The 20,630-nt window shown below is 46.9% G+C and overlaps 1 protein-coding gene across 1 annotated transcript in view; it reads right to left on the bottom strand.

Annotated features, from left to right (window-relative positions):
• Window positions 1-9,283: 9,283 nt before the first annotated feature.
• Window positions 9,284-20,630, bottom strand: part of NEIL3 (nei like DNA glycosylase 3) — a 118,354-nt gene continuing 107,007 nt past the window's right edge. Inside the window, exon 10 of the mRNA XM_082269703.1 lies at window positions 9,284-9,593. Coding sequence (XP_082125829.1) covers window positions 9,444-9,593 — 150 coding nt within the window. The 3' untranslated portion in view covers window positions 9,284-9,443. The remainder of the gene's footprint in view (window positions 9,594-20,630) is intronic.

Raw genomic sequence — 20,630 nt, 5'->3', positions numbered from 1 at the left:
ATGGGACGGTAGCTCTCCGTTTCGTTTAGGCCTGGGGGTGCAGTGGCTTTCAAGTATCTGATCCAATGCATTTGGATAGAGTTGGAGACGCGTCTTGTTCCAGTCTCTCCTCTTTTTGGTATATGAATTCTGTCCAAGGCCATAAACGTGGTTTTGGGCATCTTGTAATTGTGGGTATATGCCACATGTCTTCCGGGGGGGGGGGGGGGGGGGAGATAAAAATTCCAGATTTCCATACTCTGTAGGTGTTTATTCTTTTGCCAAATTATTGTCGTGATTTTCCTACGTAAAAAGCCCCACACTCGAACTGCATAAGGTGGACAATGCCTTTCGTCTTGCAGTTCGCAAAGTGTTTTGGTTGGAATATTTCTCCATTTGGCAGTACTTTCGAGGTACAGTTGACAATAACTTTACATTGTGCGCATGTTCCGCATGGAAATGTTCCTTTATCCTTAGGGCTTTTTCACACGGCCGCTCCGATTTCTTCTTCCGCTGCGGCACTTTTTTTTTTTTCACGGACACGGATGACACTTGTGTCATCCGCTCCGTATGTCCGCATATCATCCCATCCGTTTGCGGATGATATATGGACATAATGCATGTCTATGGGAATTGCGGATGTCAGCGGATGACACCGCTGACATCCGATTTTGCATCCGTTCCGTTTTTTTAACGGAAGAAAAATAGGGTTCTGTTCTGTTCCAAAAAACGGAACAGAACTGAAAGGACACAAATCGGATGTCAGCGGGTGGTCATCCGCTGACATCCGCAACCCCATTGACATGCATTATGTCCGTATATCACCCGCAAATGGATGGGGTGATATACGGAACGCCCGTGTGAAAGAGCCCTTACAGTGATCTTTTCTAGAACTTTCCTTGTATTCACTGTGTACAAGGGTTTCCTTGATTGACCCTGCTTTTCTAAAGGTTATTAGTGGTTGTTAAGGAACCAGATCTTTCAGGGTTGAGTCTTCAGTTAAGATTGGCCAGTGTTTAAGTATTTTGTGGTGTTCATTGGTGTATCTCATAATCACTCTTCTAGGTTGTTTTTCTTGTTCATTCTAGTTCCTGGAGCTTTGTTGCCTTTGAAGAGGATTTCCTGTCTGTCTTTAGTTTTTACTCTATTAAATGCCTTCCTTAGGGTGGTCTTTGTATATAGCCTCTTTCCAGTAGTCTTCTTGTGAGGGCATTCGCCTCATTCTGGAAGTCTCGTACTGGTGCAATTCCGTTTCAGACGTAGGTATTGGCTGTATGGTATTGACTTTTAAAGAGGGGGTGGGGTGGAAGCTTGTCGCATGCAGGATGGTGATCTTACAGTTTACAAGGGATGTTGGCAAACAAAAAATAATTTTGACCTTTTAGAGAATCATACTATGTCAAAAATCCAGTTTTCTCTATTGTTCATTGACAGACGCAGCTACATATTCTACTTAACAGTGGGATGTCCCAAAGCAGTATCTGCATGAGGGGTGGGAAAACAACGCTGAGAAAGAACATAATTCCCCAAAAGGCTAAACTTAGCCAACCAGTGAATATGGAGCTCAACCAGGAACAAGAAACACATACCCTCAAGAGAATATTTTCTCTGTTGCCTGCCAACACATCTACTCTGTAGAATTTTATGAACGTGTGCACAGATGACCAAGTTGCCTCCTTGCAAATTTGCATTACTGATGGCGAAAAGCCCAAGAAGCACACAGTGCCCTTGAAGAGCCTTTAGAGGGAAAGGTGGAACCTGATCCTTTCTGTGAATAAGCCTGTTCCACCATCTGCCTGATCCATCTGGATATGGTCACAGCAGATGCAGCCAATCCCTTTTGAGGTCCTTCCGTGAGGACAAAGAGAGTCTGATTTCCTGAAAGATTCAGTAGCCGCCAGGTAAACCCTAATTGCTCAAACCACATCCAAAGAATGCAAGGTAATTTGCTTGGGCTTAGAACAAAGTGAAGGCAGCACAATGTCTTCATTCAAATGGACATCAGAAACCATCTTGGGAAGAAACAACTGATTAGGACGAAGTACCACTTTATCACTGTGGCCCACCAGATAAGGTGATTGGCAGGATAGCGCCGCCAATTCAGATACTCTGCGAGCAGAGGGAATAGCCACCAAAAAGGCTACGGTCTGTGACAGTAAGCAGAGGAATCTTCCTAATGTTCTCAAAGGGAGGTTTTTAAAGAACAGACAATACCAGGTTAAGATCCCACGGAGGTAACGGGGACTGTATCGGAGAAGCCATATGGTGAACCCCTTGAATAAAAGTGCAAATCAAAGCATGTGTAGCTAAAGGGCATTGGAAAAACACAGCCAAAGCAGACACTTGGCCTTTAATGGCACCCAAGGCCAACCGCTAATCAAACCCTCCTTGGAGAAAAGCCAAAATCCTAGCCACCAAAAAAAGCGTGGATGTACCTTCAGCAATTCACACCATGAGATGTACGATAATAAGTCTTCCTGGAGGTAGATTTTCTAACCTTCAATAGTGTAGGAATCACTGAGTCAGACCCCTATCCTTCAATACCTGGCTTTCAACAGCCATGCCATTAAAGCCAGCTACTATAAAGCAGGATGGAAGATCAGCCCTTGAGACAGCAGATCTTCCCTGAGAGGAATCTCCAAGGAGCATCGGCAATCAACCGTACCAGATCAGCATACCAAGACCGCCTGCCACCTCTCCACTCCTGGGATATGCATGGCAGAGAGGGCTGGGGAAAAAAAATTCTGCCCATTTCAGGATCTCGGCCGCCAAGACACTCTTGGTGCCCCCTTGACGATTGACGTAAGCCATGGCATTGTCCAATTAAATCCAAACTGTACAACCCTGCAGGCGATTTGTCCAGTGACTCAGGCAAAGCTTTATTGCTCTAAGTTCCAGAATATTGATCAGTAGTGTGGATTCTTCCACGGTCCAGGTCCCCTGGGGACACAGCTTCCCAAGCACTCCATCCCAGCCGGACAGGCTGGCGTCCGTGGTTACCACAGTCCAATACAATGTGAGGAAGGACTTGCCCTGGCGTAAGGGACCGCCTCGAAGGTAGACACCATCAGACTTAGGGCTCGCATGCAAGTCTGCAGAGAGGACAGGTTGCTGGATAACAGCAAACTAATCGCCCTCTGCAACTTTTGCAGCTTTGCCGGGGGAAGAAATACCCTCGCTAAATCAGAGTCCTGAGTCAGGCCCAGATAAACCAACTTGGAGGTTGGGACCAGAGCAGACTTTTGCAATTGATTGTCCGGACTCTGCAAGAGTTCAGTTGGACTGTGATAGACAGATCACCCACTAGAACTGAGTGGGAATCTGCTCTTAAGAGATCATCCAAGCACCCTAGGACCACAATCCCCCACTGTCACAGTAAAGCAAATACTGGAGCCAACACTTTTGTGAAGACCCTGGAAGCAGAGGCGAGACCAAAGGGTAACACCACAAATTAATAATGCGCTCCTCCTACAGCGAATCGAAGGAAACACTGATGTCCAGCATAAATAGGGATGTGCAGATTTGCGCCCTTGATAGCGATAGAGGCCAAAAAGTACCCGTGGCGTAGGGACGCCACTACCATGTGAATGTACTCCATTCGAAACCTCTGAACCTGCACAAAGCGATTCAGAGCCTTGAGGTCCAGAATTGGGCGCACTTTTCCATCTTATCTGGGTAGTAGTAAACCAGTTTGAATAAAACCCTTGAAAGTGTTTCCGGGAGGGAACCGGTACAATTACTCCTTGTGCCAGCAGGTCCTGTACTGCTCCTCATAGATCCCGCAACCGATCTGAAGATAGGTGGAGATTGGATGGGAAAAATCTGTTAGACGGTCGGGACCAGAATTTAATCTTGTAACCTGATTGGATCAGTTCCTGGACCCATTTGTCTTGAATTTAGGAGGTTCATGGTTCCGGAAAGAAACAAAGACATCGCCTTACCCCAGATAGGGGTGAGGGCGTCCCTTCATGCAGACGGGGATTTGTCTGCAGATCTGGGGGGAGGGGTGCCTGCTCTCAGCTTACCCGACCATGTCTTCTTGGAAACCCTAGAAGGCCTTAATGGCTTAGATCCTTTCTCCTGCGTGCCAGAGGCACAAAAGGGCCACCTGTGGGCTGTAAAATAAGGCCCCCGTCTATTACGTGGTGACTTGCCCTTTGAGGATTGAGGAAGATGAGTACTCTTCCCACATGCAAGCCCCTTAATCATTTCATCCAAAGAGGATCCAAACAAGTGGTCCCTCGTAAAGGGGAGCTCTGATAGAGCTTTTTTTGAAGCATGATCCACAGACCAGCTTTTACCATGGATACTCTGGCTGCAAGAGGGGCCGCATCTAGCGACGCATTACATATGAATAGTAGGGCTTGGACCATTTAGTCCAGGCCCAGAGGGAGCTGTTCTGTTTCCAGATCACTTTTTAGTAACTACCCGTTCCGTTGTGGTCTGGAACAACAGAGTAATCACGAAGATCGGTTTAGGTATTGAGTCCACTATCACATGTTAGTGGCGGGACAGACTCAATCCTTCTACCCACAGGGTCTTTAAAGACCGGAGACTCCTCCACAGGGACCACAGTAGACTTGTTCAGTCTGGAGACAGGATGGTCAACCTTCGGTGGAACTGTTCATTTTGTGGATATAGCGTCTCTTAAAACGCTTCCGCACCACTACCAGGTGTGGTAAAGATTTTTTTCTGCCTAGTGTCCTACTCCTGTAGGGGGCAGCATAACCCAGTGGTTATGAAGAATATGGAGTTGCGTCTGTCAATGAAAGATAGAGAAATATATTTATATGGATTTTAAACCGTGGAACAATCCACACTTTGTAGCATCCATAGAAAAGTACCTACACTGGAGATCAAAATTAGAGCACAACCTACAATTTCCTAAATTTGAAGGCCCCATTAAAAAAGAGAGAAACAGAAGTAAAAGAACAGTTTTGTTAAGCATTTTTCATGAGATATATATTTTGAAGCACAGAATAAAAAAAAAAACTTCAATGAGATTTGAAAAAGAACATTGTTAAAAATTAGAGAACACTTTCAGATAACTCTCAGTTATTGGTGTTAATCTGGCACCTTGTGCTTAATTTCTTTAATTTTCTGACAAAACCTATTTAACTGGCACCCTAACTTTCCCGTTTTCACTGACTTTGCAAGATAGTGAGTCATTCTAAAGTGACTTAAACCCTCTGGCAGCAAGTTTTCCAGATGAAGGCCAAAGTAATGACCCTTTTAGCCATAGGGGATAGTTTGTCGTTCCAAATCTGTGATTTCTAGAATATTGCATCTTTACGTCACAAAATCATTCAAGTCCTTGGTTGTCCACAAAAGACAAAATGCAAGAGAGGACAGGATAATGCAGAGAATTTCACTGGGCAATCGGTTAAACACTGCAGCTGTGATTGCTTGCCCATTCAGCACTAAACAGAGTAAGGATCTGTCTAGTCATACAGTGTCTTGCCGTTTGCAGAGTGGGCTTTTAGTCCAAATTCTCAGCGACCAAACCTCTCATTAGCAGAAATATTTAAAAGACTAGACCAACCTTTGCTGAGAAGCATGTTGTGTGGACCGAGAACTGGTCCAAAGATCACTTTAGTGATGAAAGCAAGTTTACTCTATTTGGGTCTGATAGGAAACCTGTTTGTCATCAAACTGGGGAAAGACTGAACCCACAGTGTGTAAAGAAGTCAGTGAAAGGTGGTGGGGGAAGCATCGTGTCAGTTTGGGGGATGTTTTCTGCAGCAAGAGTTGGGCCTCTTTAAACATTTGCATTTACTCTGCCATGTAGCTGTAGATCAGAACCTTCTTTGACAACATGTTGTTCCTTCCCTGAATTCATCACCCAATCAGCCAGCAATTTTCATGCATGACAATGACCCGTAAAGCAGTGCCTTGAAGCTGAAAACATTAAAATGGCCAGCCCAGAGTCCTGATCTAAACTCAATAGAAAAACCTCTGGAAAATCCTTGGTGACAAAAGTTTTGGCCAAGAAACCCACTACAGTCACCAAACTATGGAAGAAGAGTGAAACAAAAACCACACTAGAGCAGTGTGAGAGACTAGTGATGTCCTTTGGCCGCAGATGCGCTAAAGTCATTCAAAGCAAGGGCCTGTACACTTCCTACTAATTGTAACCTTCAGAAATGTTAGTTTTAATCGTTCTCCCTGCTACAGACATTGCTGTTCTCTAATTTTGATCATTGTGTTTTCTACAAAATAAAGGTTTGTATGTTTTTTTGGTGAAGTGCCTTGGTTATTATGAAAAACACTGTTCCATTAGAGTGGTGTATATATAGCCACAACAAAAATTCCAGCAAATGTTAAGAAATGAAGATTACATTATTTCTGAAAAAAAATCAAGTGTTCATAAATTGTTCTACAATTTTGAACTCTAGTGTAAATACACTAAAGCCTCGTACACACGCAACGATTATCGGCCGACCGATCGTCCGACTTTTGTCCAAGTTGTGTTTTGTTGGTTGGAATGTGCCTAGATTGCACACGAAATTTCTCGGCCAACAAAAATCTACTTTAGAAGTGATGTCATGTGTTGGTTTGTTTTCTTTGTGTTTTTTTCTTCACTGAGCATGCCCAGACTTGCTCATCAGATTTTTCCCTGTCGAAATCTGTACTGACTGCACGAAAATCGGCCATTGTGTTGACGGCCAACAAAAATTTTATAGCCTGCACACAAGATTTTTTTTCGGCCGAAAAGTCGGAGTTGGTTGTCGGAAGCATCATACTAACAAGCCGAAAATCGGAAGATCAGACGTTGGCCGAAAATTCCCTGCCAATTTTCGACGCGTGTGTACGGGGCATAAGTCTAAGTTTTTTGCATGGTAGAGGTAAACAATAATACAGAAGCTTTCTATATAAACTGCTCCGCAGCCCCTTATGTTTTACTTCACAAACATGCAAAATGGTTAATGTATCAGTGCGGAAGCACATCCAAAAGAAAGGAAAATCAAGAATTTGGATAAGTTGAGGTGCTGAGAGAAGAACTTGAATCACACCAGTGTTTCTACTATAAGCATTTAGGATTATTTGCGACAGGATGGGCTTGTTTTACAGATAGCTTACAATTTGTTGAGAATATGTAAATACTTGAGGGTCTGTAGATTTTTGTTTGCCAAGTTAGCGTATACATAGCCTGACAGTTTGCCAGCCTATGTCCCACCAATCGCCACTTTAGGAGAATTTAGGAGTCCTAATATTGCTGTAGTAGTGAATAAGATATTAAGCATTTGTTCTGTGTGGTTATGCAGTATGTTTTGCTGTATTTTGCAAAAATGCTTTGACTTGGGAAAATAGTTTCCAGTTTGACCTCCCACAGTAAAGCAAGTGAAAGCCCTACATGCTGCATTTTTTTTGTTTTGTCGTCATTTATATAAACTGAATAAGGTCCTACATAAACCCACTGCATGATGTCTGAAGCATTTGAAAATACATGTAATTTTTAAGCAACTGGGGAAACAAAGCGCCAACGTTTTGAGGTGAAACAGAACATAGTTTTTTACGTTCATAAAGCTTGTCTAAGGGTATTTTTTTTAACCTTTTCATTTTATAGCCTTGACATTTTAGCAATGCACAGGGTAAGCTGAGCAGATTACTGATGGTAGAATTTCTATATAACTATCACAGATCTCACAAATTCTATCATTAAAGGAGAAGTCCAGTCAAAACCTAAGTAACGCTAAACCTGATCTTTGCCACATTCTAAGACTATTCTATCTATCCCTGTAAAGCAGAAAATCACGGTACTTACCTTTTCTACACCGGATCCATTCCCATGCTGTTCTGTTAGTGGCAGCTTCATCGTGGAGGCGGGTGCGGGAGAGGCACTTGACAAGGGAAGCCCCATAGTAACTCTATGGGTGATGTCACTTCTCATTCATTTCACAGCCATTGTCGCTCCTCTCCTGCACAGAGCTTCCGTCACTGGAGACCGGATCGGGTGTAGAAATGGTAAGTAAATCATTTTTGCTTTACAGGGTTAGACGGAATAGTCTTAGAATATGGCAAAGAGCAGTTTTAGCGTTAGTTATGGTTTAACTGGGCTTATCCTTTAAAAACAGTAAAGGTGACCATATTCCATTAACCACTTAAGCCCCGGAGGATTTGGCTGCTAAAGGACCAGGGGTTTTTTTGCAATTTTTTACTGCGTGATTTTAACGGACAATTGCGCGGTCGTGCGACGCTGTACCTAAACGAATTTGACGTCCTTTTTTTCCCACAAACAGAGCTTTCTTTTGGTGGTATTTGATCACCTGTGCGATTTTTTGATCACGCGCTATAAACAAAAAAAGAGCGTAAATTTTGCAAAAATAACAATATTTTTCACATTTTTTTTATATGAAATTCCCCCAAAAAAAAAGTAAAAATCAAAATTTTTTAACATTTTTCGGCCAATTTGTTTTATGCTACCTATGTTTGGTAAAAAAAAAAAAAATCGCAAAAAGCGTATTTTGATTGGTTTGCGCAAAAGTTATCGCGTTTACTAACAAAGGGAAAGATTTTTGTCATTTTTGGTGTTTTTTTTTTTTAACGCGTAATGGCGGCGATCTGCGATTTTTTTTTCGGTACTGCGACATTGCGGCAGACAGATCGGACCCTTGACTGACATTTTTGACACTTTTGGGGGTACCAGTGACATTACTGCAGTAATCAGTGCTATACATATGCACTGTTACTGCAAAAATGACACTGGCAGGGAAGGGGTTAACTTTATTGGACAGGGAGGGGTTAAGTGTGTCCTAGGGGCGTGATTCTAACTGTGTAGGGACATTCCTATTGGTGTAAAAGCAAAGATCAACCGTTCTACATAGTAGAACGGACAGATCTTCACTTTTACACAGGGAGAACTGACAGGCAGCTTGTTTACACAAGCTGCTCTGTCTTTCTCCCTTCACAGGAGCGATCGCAGTGTGACTGGCGGACATCGAGTCCGCCGGTCACACGCACTGACTTGTCTGTGAACGAGCCGCGGCGGGCGCGCGCCTCGGCGGGCGCGCGCCCGCCCGCGATAGGCTCGCAAGTCAGTGACAGGCGAGTGACGTACCGATACGTCACTCTGCCTGGCCGGGGCTGACCGCCGCAGTATATAGTCGTGCGGCGGTCGGCAACCGGTTAAAGCTGAGCACTGCTACTGGTGGACACCACTTTAGTTTATTGAAGTATACAGTGCCAACCCCCCACTAGTTTAATATTATTTATTTTCCAAATAATAGGTAATACACAGCACATTTATTAGCAATTAAAATGCAATGCACTTAAGTCATATGAATTATGTTTAGCTTGTTTATATGTTTGGTATGATTTTTATTGCAAGGTTGACAAAACAGTTTGCAGTGAAAAATAGCATCTAGATTCCTTGGGGGGTCTTCCTTTAATTGCACCTTGGAGGAAATATGACTGATAAATGTATGAAGCAAGCAACAGTCACTAGTAAAGCAATGTTAGTCCAATTATTTAGCCCATTCAAAAAAATCACACTGCTTATCTTTGCCAAACGGACAGACATAAAAGTTTTTGCCATTGTTTGGACCAATCTTCAGTACTGTTCTCATTACACAGCGCTTTCCGTGATTGCAAAATGGAAAATGAAGGTCCGCCCACTGCAAAGAGATTAAAACAGGACAGAAGGGTAAAATGGTAGTAAAACATGTCAGAAACCTATTATTTTTAAAAAGGTACATTCCAAAAGTATTGGGGCGCCTGCCTTTTTACACCCACATGGACTTTGGCATCCCAGTCTTAGTTCGTAGGGTTCAATACCGAGTTAGCCCACCCTTTGCAGCTATAACAGCTTCAACTCTTCTGGGAAGACTGTCCACAAGGTTTAGGAGCGAGTCTATGAGAATGTTTGAGAATTCTTCCAGAAGCACATTTGTTAGGTTAGATACTGATGTTGGATGAGAAGGCCTGGCTTGCAGGCTGCGCTCTAAATCATCCCAAAGATGTTCTATCGGGTTGAGGTCAGGGCTCTGTGCAGGCCAGTCGGGGTCCTCCACTCCAAACTCTCTTACCCATGTATTTATGGACCAGCTTTGTGCACTGGTGCGCAGTCATGTTGGAACAGGAAGGGCAATCCCCAAATTGTTCCCACAAAGTTGGGAACATGAAATGGTCCAAAATGTCTTGGTTTTCTGACGCCTTAATAAGAGTTCCCCATTACTGGAACAAAGGGGCCCAACCCCTGAGAAACAACCCCACCCCATAATCCCCCCCTCCACCAAATGATTTAGACCAGTGCTCAAAACAAGGCCCATAAAGAATCTTGCAGGAGTAGAGAACTAGGTGAAAACAATTTGGCTACGCCCCTGAGGCAGTCTCAGGGGGTATACCATCACTTCCTGCTATAGGACTTCAGTTTGTAACCAGCAGTGTCAGAAGAATACATAACTCAACCCAACAGAGGGGCGGGTGCTGTGTCCATCAGTGAACCTCAGAGAAAAGGATTTTACGGTAAGACAAAAATCCAGTTTTCGCTTTCATTCACTGACCGACACAGCTCCATGTCTTCTAGACCATTGGGATGTCCCAAAGCAGTGTCAACATGAGGGGTGGTAAAAACACAGCAAGAAATATCATTCTCAACAAGGCTAAACATAGCCAACCAGGTAAAACCGGAGCCCAACCAGAAACGACTGGAGTTCACCATCAGGAAAAAAAAATTACACCTCAAGAGGCGGGAGCCTCAGCAACCACAGCCTGCAAAACTTTGCGGCCGAACGCCGCACCCAAAGATGCAAGTACATCCACCTTATAACATTTTGGGAATGTGTTTACAGATGACCACGTAGCCGCCTTGCACACCTGAACCACTGGTGCCTGATGACGGAAGGCCCAGGAGGCACTAAGCGTCCTTGTAGAATGTGCCTTGACAGGGAAAGGAGGAACCTGACACTTAATGGAATAAGCCTGCACCACTGTCTGCCTGATCCACCTGGAAATGGTCGCAGCAGATGCACCCTGCCCCTTACAAGGTCCATCCATATGAACAAACAAAGAATCAGATTTCTGAATCGGTTCAGGTACATTCAAGGAATGTACAACAAATTCTTTAGGACGTTTCGGCCTAGGACATAAGGACTGTAATGCAATATCTTCCTTCAAATGAAACCCCCCGAGACCACCTTATGAAGGAACGCCTGACAGGGTCGCAACACCACTTAGTCCCTGTGAAGCACCAGGTAAGGTGGCTAACAGAACAACGCAGCCAACTCAGACACCCTATGCGCAGAAGTAATAGCGACTAAAAAAATGTGTTTTCAAAAGGAGGCTTTTGAAGCACCGACAGTACCAAAATTGAGATCAACGGAGGTACCAGGGATCGCACCGGAGGAGCCAGATGGCGAATTCCCTTTGGAAAAATATAGCCAAAGCATAGATCTGGCCCTTGATGGTACCCAGAGCCAAACATTGGTCTAAACCCAGTTGTAAAAACTCCCAACAGGCGAGACACAGAAAATGAACGAAGAAAAACCCCCCGGGACTCACACCAAGTAATGTACACCTTCCAAAGTCTATGATAAATTTTCCTGGAAGTAGATTTCCTAGCTTTTAACAATGTAGGAATCACCGACAGCCCTCTGTCCTTCAACACCTGGCTTTCAATAGCCAAGCCGTTAAAGCCAGTGACTGTAAAGCAGGATGGAAGATTGGTCCCTGAGACAGAAGATCTTCCCTGAGAGGAAGTTTCCAAGTGACGTCTGCTACCAGCCTTACCAGGCCTGCGTACCAAGACCGGCAAGGCCAGTCTGGTGCCATCAGAATGACTGGAATCCCTTCTAACTCGATTCTGTGTAGCAGTCTCGACAGAAGTTTTATTGGAGGAAAGGCGCAAATCAGATGATACTGACCCTAAGGGACCACCAGGGCTTCTGCGGCATCGGCCAGAAGATCCAGAGACCTGACACGAACCTCTGCACCTTCCTGTTGAGATGGAAGGCTAACAGATCCACATCAGGGGTCCCCCACCGAAGGCACAGCTGATGAAACACCTCAGAGTGAAGAGACCATTCTCCCAGATCAAACGTCTGCCGACTGAGATAGTCCGCTTGCCAATGCTCTACCCCCGGAATGTGCACAGCAGAAAGGGCCGGAACATATAGTTCTGCCTACCTCAATATACCGGCTACTTCCCGGGCCACCAGGGCACTCCTTGTGCCCTCTTGATGATTGACATATGCCACGGCCTTAGCATTTTCCAAATTTATCCACACAGGGCGTCCCTGCAGACGATCCGTCCATTGAGACGAGGCCTGATCGCCAAAATCTCCAAGATGTTGATCGGCAGACTGGACTCCTCTCGAGTCCAAACTCCTCGGGCCGAGTACACTCCCAAGATACCTCCCCACCCGGACAGACTGGCATCTATGGTTATCACAGTCTTATACAAGGGAAAAAGGATTTTCCCAGGCAAAGCGCCAGGTAGCGAAGCAACCATAGCATTGCCCCCCTCATATCCCGTCTCAACAGGATCAGATCGTCCAATGACAGCGGATCCTTGTTCCATTTGGACAGAATCTTTTTGCAGAGGTCTGCTATAGAACTGAGCAAACGTAACTGCCTTGAAGGTGGAAACCATCAGGCCCAACACCTGCATGCAAGTACTGAGTGACGACCGATGGTTGGACAACAGGAACCGAAACGCATCCTGTAGCTTCAGTAGTTTTGCCTGTGGAAGAAACACCTGGGCTGATGTTGAGTCCAGCGTCAGACCCAAGTAGTCCAGTTTGGTGGATGGAGTCAAAGCCGATTTCTGAAAATTCAGTGTCCATCCGAACTCCTGTAGAGTTCACACAGTAATGTCCAAGTCGCCTTCTAGAGCCAGCGCTGGGGCCAAAACCTTCGGTCTCGTCTCAGCTCCTTGGGCGTTTACAAAGGGTAGCGCCACAAATTGTTAATGCTCCTCACCCACAGCAAAACAAAAAATGCTGATGCTGGACATATATCGGAATATGAAGGTAAGCGTCCTTGAGATCGACAGAAACCAGAAGATCCCCTTTTCTGAACTCGCACAAAGTGGTTCAGAGCCTTGAGGTCCAAGATCGGACGAACCTTGCCTTCCTTCCTGGTAACTGTAAACGGACTTGAATAAAAACCTTGAAAACGTTATGACTCTGGAAAGGGCACAATGACCCTTTGTGCTAACAGGTCCTGCACCTCCTGTAGGGACCCTGTAGCCGATTGTGAGACAGGCACAAGTTGGAACGAAAGAACCTTGCCGGAGGCAAGGACCGAAACTCAATCTTGTAACCGAACCAACTCGTGAACCCACTTGTCCTGAATGAACAAGGTCCACAGCTCCGGAAAAAGACAAAGATGTCCCCCCACCCCAGATGCGGGTGAGGGGGCCCCTTCAGGCTGGGGAAGGCTTGTCTGCGGAACCAGTAGTGCCCGCTTTCGACCTACCATTCCAGGGTCTCTTAAAGCCTCCCACAAAATTACGGGTGGATCCCGAACCCTTTTCCTGCGATACCCGCTTGTGAGCCGAGAAAAAAGGACCACGTTTACGACTAAGTTCCTTACCCCTAGCAACCTGCGGAAGTAGTGTTCTTTTATCTGCCATAAGGCCCTTAATGAGATATTCCATAGAGGCACCTAACAAATGGTCAACTACAAAAGGTAGATCAGTGAGCACTTTTTTTTAGAAGCCTGGTCGGCCGACTAGTTTCAACCAAATCATGCAGCATAGAATCACCAGAGTCACAGAAACTCTGCCAGCCAAAGGGGCCGCATCCAAAGATGCATCACAAGTATGTACTGTAGCCCCTGGATCAAGTCACCCACCAGCTCAGGAGGGTGTTGACCCCGCCCCCCCTTCCAGATCCTGGTGTAAAATTTTTGTTCATTCCGTTTAAAGTCTGGGATACCAAGGTGATAGCAAACACCGGCCTCAACATTGAACCTGCCACGGTGAAAAGGTACCGGACCAGAGCCTTAGCTCTCGTCCACAGGATCCTTAAAAGATGGAGAATCCTCCACCGGCAAAAGTGTGGCCTTATTTAACCTGGAAACCTGAGAGTCCACCGACGGTGGAACCCTAAGTTTCTTCAGAAGAGACTCCTCAAAAGGGATATCTCCTAGTGAAACGCTTAGGTATTCCAACCATGCGTTTTGGGGAACCCCACTTACTAGTGACAATCTCATCAAAATAGGCAGGAAAGGGGAACACCTTTGTCGCCTTGGAAGATTTGCGGGTTCCAAACTGCACCGGTGTCGCCGACTCAGCATCCAGCTTTAAAGTTTCCTGCACTGACACAATTATGGCCTCCACCAGCGCCTTTTCATGCACGGCTGCGGAGAAGGATTCGTCCTCACTATTAGAGCACTCAGCGTGCGTGGACACAGACCCAGTGGGCTGACTTGTCCACGGCTGCCAAATCCACCTTAGACTCTGAGGTGGCAGTGGATACAAGTAAAGGCAGGGGGGCGCTTCTTGCTAGGCCTCCTTTGCAGGGCCATATGTACCTTAGAGACAAGTGATTGCAGGGCTGCCGTTATGGCCGCCAGGGCAGACTGAGACACAGAGGGTCCAGCAGCTTCAAGGAGCGGGTCAGGTGGTGATACACGCTCCAGAGGCTCCATTGCCAACAAAGGAGCACCACAAGAATCAGCGCACCTGCGGAATAGCAGAGGAAGGGTCGTATACCCCCAAAGACTCACCACCCCAGAGCTGGAGAGCACCAAACAGCCTGCCACACTGCGATGGAAGAGGAAGCTCCAACACTGACACTAGAGGCCCCCGCAGCACATCACCGCACTTGGACTACAAGAAAATGGAAGCCACTATTTGGAATGGGAAACCAAAAACATGGCCGCTGGAATACACAAACATGGCTGCCGAAGCCAGGAAACAGCATCCACGGCAAAATGGCGGTGCTGCACAGGACCAAGGAGCCCACTGAAAAAAAGCATCTATCAGAAGGAACCCCCCCCCAGCATCACCAAGGTACAGGCACCCCCAAAAGAGGGGCCAACAGCGACACTCACCCACCCCTCTCCAGCCCAACCCCAGTGAAGCCCCCCCACCCAAAAATACACCCATGCGCCCAGAAAGGGGGCTAAGGGGGAGAGAGAGGGGGCAATCGACACAGGGGAGCTGCGCTAGGGAGAGGAGAGAAAACGGGAGGGAGGACACAGAAGGGGGCTTACCATCCCCAGGGAGGGCCCGCGACCACCCCAGCAATTCTAAAATAAAGGAGGGGGACACTACACACCACACAATGGCATCAGGCGGGCACTACGCCCAGCAGTCCACCGCACCATCTTGAAATGGGGGTGCTGCGGCCCGAGATACGCTGCGACTCTGATCGTGACCAGGGCTATGCGACTTCGCGAGGTGTTTTACTTGCTGGCTAGCCCCCATCCAGTGGGGCTATGTTGCAGCCAACCTAGCGTGGAGCCAATAGTTGGGTCACGCTTGCAGGCCAGACTGGGAAGACCATAAAGATCTAGGATATCCAGTGTGTCCCAGTCCAGCTGTTGATTGTAATTCACACAGACACAGGTTGATTGTAGTTCACACAGGAACAAAAATAAAGAGAAAAATTCCATTTAAAAAGGAAAAAATATCAGGAACGAAGATCCCAGCAGAGAGCCAGGTCCTTACTCCTGACAAGGCACGAAAAAAAAATAAAGTCCTATAGCAGGAAGTGATGGTATACCCCCCTTGGACTGCCTCAGGGGCGTAGCCAAAATTGTTTCTGCCTAGTCCTACTCCTGAAAAAAGAGCAGCATAAGCCCAATGGTCTAGAAGACATGGAGCAGTGAACGAAAGAAAATGTGATTTTTGACTTACCGTAAAATCCATTTCTCTGATGCCCGACGGACACAGCTCCTGGTATTCATAACCATTGGGTTATACCGACTCATAAAGGATTAGGACACTAGGCAGAAATTTATTTTTGGCTACACCCATAGACAGTCCCAGGGGGTAAACTTCTCCTCTCTGCTATAGCCACTAAGGTTTGTAACAAGCAGTGTCAGGAGAATAACAACTCCGCAGAGGGGTGGGTGCTGTGTCCCTCACTGAACATCAGCGAAATGTATTTCACTATAAGTCAAAAATCCCATTTCGCTAGGACGCATCGCAGCTTCTCCTTGGCTGACAGCACCCCCATCTCAGGTGGGAGGTGATCTGTTTTGGAGTGGCGCCAACCTGGTACCGTGGTATGGTGAGTAAAATTGTCCCCCAAAACACCCTTGGCAGTCGCGGGGAGGGCATGGGCCCCACCCTGGAATGGTCAGACCTTAGGGGGTCCTTCGGTTCCCTGACACCCCGGGGAATAATCTGGTGTACCCCTTGGCATTCCCCTACCCCTAACAGGTTTTACCTGGGGGGGGGGGGGTAATAATGCGGCCGTTATGGTGCTTATTTGAGGGGGGTGGATTGTTGTGGGTGGGTCCCTGGCTAGGGAGCCTTAGATGCCCATTTTTCTGGGACCCCTTTTGGCGGTCCTGGAGACCTCATGCTGCGCCGTGGGGGCCACCATTTTGCTGTGGTTCATGATCTCTGTGTTCCCATTAGTTTGCATGGGCAGCCATTTCCTATACTTTCCCATTGAGAATGTATGAGCGGCCATTTTCTTGAGGTCTGTGGGATGGACAGGCATGCGGCATGGCTTACAATGATAGTAATGATAAAGGCAGAGCTTCTTCGTCGTCTTTCTGTGCAGACAGTGTTGGTTTTGTTTTTACTCTGATCAGGCTGGATGCTTCTTTGTTGTCTGGTAACGTTCCTGGGTCTCCCTGTGGCTTTGTTCCTCTTCTGCTCTGCTAATATTACATAAAAATCAGGGATTGTGAATCCGCAGTAATAGCAGTGGGGCCACGTTTTTCACGATCGTAAAGGGGCATTACACAAATAAAGATTTTTATGTGAGCAATGCAGTCCCAGGATAAAAATGCAGAACCCCTGGAAGCGATTGTGGGACCCTCTGGTTCACAGTCGCAGCCAGAAATTGCAGTTTTTTTTTGCAAAGCCTGATGTTGAAAGTAGATTTTGTCATTTCTGGTGCTGCCAGCCGCAAACGCCCTCACCTCCATCGGCAGGGTCTTTGGACTCTGAGGCCGATATGGTCGTCGTGGATGCAGACCACCTTGAGGGTTCAGTGTCTTCACATTCTGACTGTGAAGAGGACCTGTCATCAGCTGCCGCGCGGGACAGGGCATTGGTGAAGCCCTGTTAGTTTCTGTGCGGGAAAGCCTAAAATTGGCTGATGAACCTACAGCGTCAGATACGCAGGTGTCTTTTGGCTCCCGCAAATCCTGTAAAATCGGGCAAGGTGTTCCCTTGTCCAGAACTGTTTCATACTATTGTGGATGAACAATGGCGACACATTAAGCAAATGTTGGTGGTGCCTAAGCGTTTTGCACGCCGATATACTTTTGCGGAGGCGGTGCCCAATAGGTGGACCGTACCACCAAAAGTGGATTCTCCGGTGGCCAGGTTGAATAAAGGGACTCTGGTACAGGTGGAAGAGTCTCCAACCTTTCAGGATCCTGTGTATAGATGGGTGGAATGCTGGTCCCGCCATTTACATGTGGTAGCAGGGGTCACATGTTAAAGGCTACCTTTGTGAATGTTTTAGTAGCGCAGACTGCTACTGAACAGTAACTTGGAAACTCCACAGCTTCCCCCTGCGGTACTGGAACTAATAGACCAGTTGACCCAAGACCTGGTGTTCATCTGCAATATGTCCCTGGACCCAGCTTTGTTGGTGGACAGGACGTCAGCAGTGGGGATTGCTATTAGGCGCTTGGTATGGCTAAAAGGCTGGTCTTCTGACTAGGCTTCTAAAAAGGCGGTGACTGATCTTCCTTTTACAGGGGAGAGGCTGTTTGGATCCTCCCTGGATGAATCAATCAAAGGTGTCATGGGGGGGGGGGGGGGGGGGGTAAGAGCACTAATCTGCCCCAATCCTCTTAAAGGCAAGGTAGGTGCCTTCCTTTACTGCTCACAAACATCTTTTTCGTGCCTCCGGGTCGCAAGAAAAAGGTAAACAGTTTAGGTCTTCTGGGGGTTCCAAGAAGCCATAGTCCAGAAAATCTAAGTCTGACCAATCTTGACCTGAAGACAAGTCCTTGGCTGCATGAAGGGGCGCCCTCTCCCGAGTCTGGGGTGGGGGGACGTCTTTGTTTCCTTTCAGGAACCCTGGACCTCCTTAATATAGGACAAATGGGTTCACAAACTGATCCAATTAGGATACAAGATCAATTTCCGGTCTTGTCCGGAACAGTTTCTTCCTGTTCAATCTTCGATTATCCCCAGTCCGGTTAAGGGACTTGTGAGGGGCGGTACACGACTTGCTGTCGCAAGGAGTGATTGTGCCTGGTTCCCGCTCATAAACGTTTTCAGGGGTTTTATTCAAACCTATTCACCGTGTCCAGAAAAGAAGGCGAGGTGCGTCCCATCCTGGATCTCAAGGCTCTGAACCGCTTTGTGTGGGTACAAAGGTTTCGGATGGAGTCTATCTGCATGGTGGTAGCGTCTCTGCATCAGGGAGATTTCTTAGCCTCCATAGATATCAACAACGCATATCTACACATCCCTATCTACACGGGACACCAGCGGTTTCTTTGCTTTGCGGTAGCAGAGGAGAAATATCAATTAGTGGTGTTACCCTTTGGTCTCGTCTCTGCTCCCAGAGTGTTTACCAAGGTACTAGCAACGGTATTAGCACTGCTGTGCCGGCAGGGGACTGGGGTACCTGGACGATCTTTTGTTGAGAGCAGACTCTCATTCAGCCTTGTTGGTGGATCTGAAGATCACGGTCAGAACTCTACAGGAGTTCGGCTTGAACATCAATTTCAAGAAATCCGCACTGACCTCGGTTCTGAGACTAGATTATCTGGGCTTGACTCTGGATTCAGCCTTGGCGAGGGTTTTTCTTCCCCTGGATGAGCTGCAAAAGTTGCAGGGGGCGATTCAGTTGTTGTTGGACAACAATCTGTCCTCTCTACGAGTCTGCATGCGAGCCTTGGGTCTGATGGCATCGACCTTCGAGGCGGTTCCGTTTGCTCAGTTCCATATAAGGCCTTTGCAAAGGGAGATTCTTGTAAAATGGAACAAGGATCTAAAGTCCTTGGATTCTGTGATCCGGCTGTTGTGGTGGATTCAGTCTCCAGCACTGTGCCAGGGCAAGTCCTTCCTTTCATTGTTTTGGACAGTGGTAACCACGGATGCCAGCCTGTCGGGCTGGGGCGGGGTGCTGGGGAAGCTCTGTGCCCAAGGTACCTGGACGATGGAGAGTCAAAACTTCCAATAAAGATTTTCGAGCTCAGAGCTATTGTCTGAGTCATTGGATGACTCGTCTGCAAGGTTGTCTAGTTTGGATTCAGACAACGCCATGGCTGTGGCTTACATCAATCAGGGGGGGGGGGGGGGGGGAGAACAAGAGTGTCTTGGCGGCCAAGGAGGTGGCCAAAATTCTGGCCTGGGCGGAAAGCTTTGTTCCGGCCCTCTCTGCTGTACACATTCCAGATGTGGAAAACTGGCAGGTGGATTACCTGAGTCATCAGGTGTTGGATCAAGGGGAGTGGTCTCTACTCCTTGAGGTGTTTTGCCTCCTGTGTGTCTGGTGGAGGACTCCCGAGGTCGATCTGTTTGCCTCTCTCCTCAACAAGAGGGTGCAGAGATTAGTAGCCAGGTCTCAAGATCCTCTGGCCAACGCCACAGATGCACTGGTGGCTCTCCTTGTGGTCGGTATCCCCTGATTTATGCATTTCCTTTTTCTCCTGCGCAGAATAGAAGTGGAAAACATTCCGGTGGCTCCAGACTGGCCTCGCGGGTCTTGGTACGCAGACCTGATAAGGCTGGTCGCCGATACCCCTTGGAGACTTCCTCTCAGGGAAGATCTGCTGTCCCAAGGTCCGATTTTCCATCCTGCTTTACAGTCACTGGCTTGAACGGCATGGCTGTTGAAAGTCAGGTGTTGAGAGATAGGGGTCTTTCTGACTCTTATTCCTACACTCTTGAAGGCTAGGAAGTCAACTTCCAAGAAGATCTACCATCGTACATGGAAATCGTACATTTCATGGTGTGACTCGCTGAAGGTGCACCCTCGCTTGTTTCCGATCGCTAGGATTTTGGCCTTTTTTCCAGAAAGGGGTTGAACAGCGGTTGGCTTTGGGTACTATTAAAGGCCAAGTTTCAGCTTTGGCTATATATTTTCAATGCCCCTTAGCCACGCATGTCCTAATCTGGACTTTTATCCAGGTAGTGCGCCATATGGCTCCTCCGAGACGATCTCCGTTACCTCCGTGGGATCTAAATCTGGTGTTATCTGTTCTTCAAAAGCCTCCTGTTGAAAAAAATTTGGGAGATTTTGCTGCTTTCTTAGAAGGTTGCCTTCTTGCTGGTGATCACTTCTGCCTGAAGGGTATCTGAATTGGCAGCATTGTCTTGCCGCTCACCTTATCTGGTGGTACACAGGGATAAGATGGTACTGCGACCTAATCAATCGTTCCTTCCTAAGGTTATTTCTGGTTTTCATCTGAATGAAGACATTGTGTTGCCTTCACTTTGCCCTAAACCTCAGCCCCCTAAAGGAGTATGCCTTGCATTCTTTGGATGTGATTCGGGCGATCAGAGTTTATTTAGAGACCACTAAAGTCCTTTAGAAAATCAGAAGCTCTTTTTGTCC

Source organism: Pelophylax lessonae, assembly GCF_965119305.1.
Source record: "Pelophylax lessonae genome assembly, chromosome: 1".
Taxonomy (NCBI): Eukaryota; Metazoa; Chordata; class Amphibia; order Anura; family Ranidae; genus Pelophylax; species Pelophylax lessonae.
The sequence above is the reverse complement of the archived record's forward strand: the minus strand, read 5'-3'. Positions and strand labels throughout refer to the sequence as shown.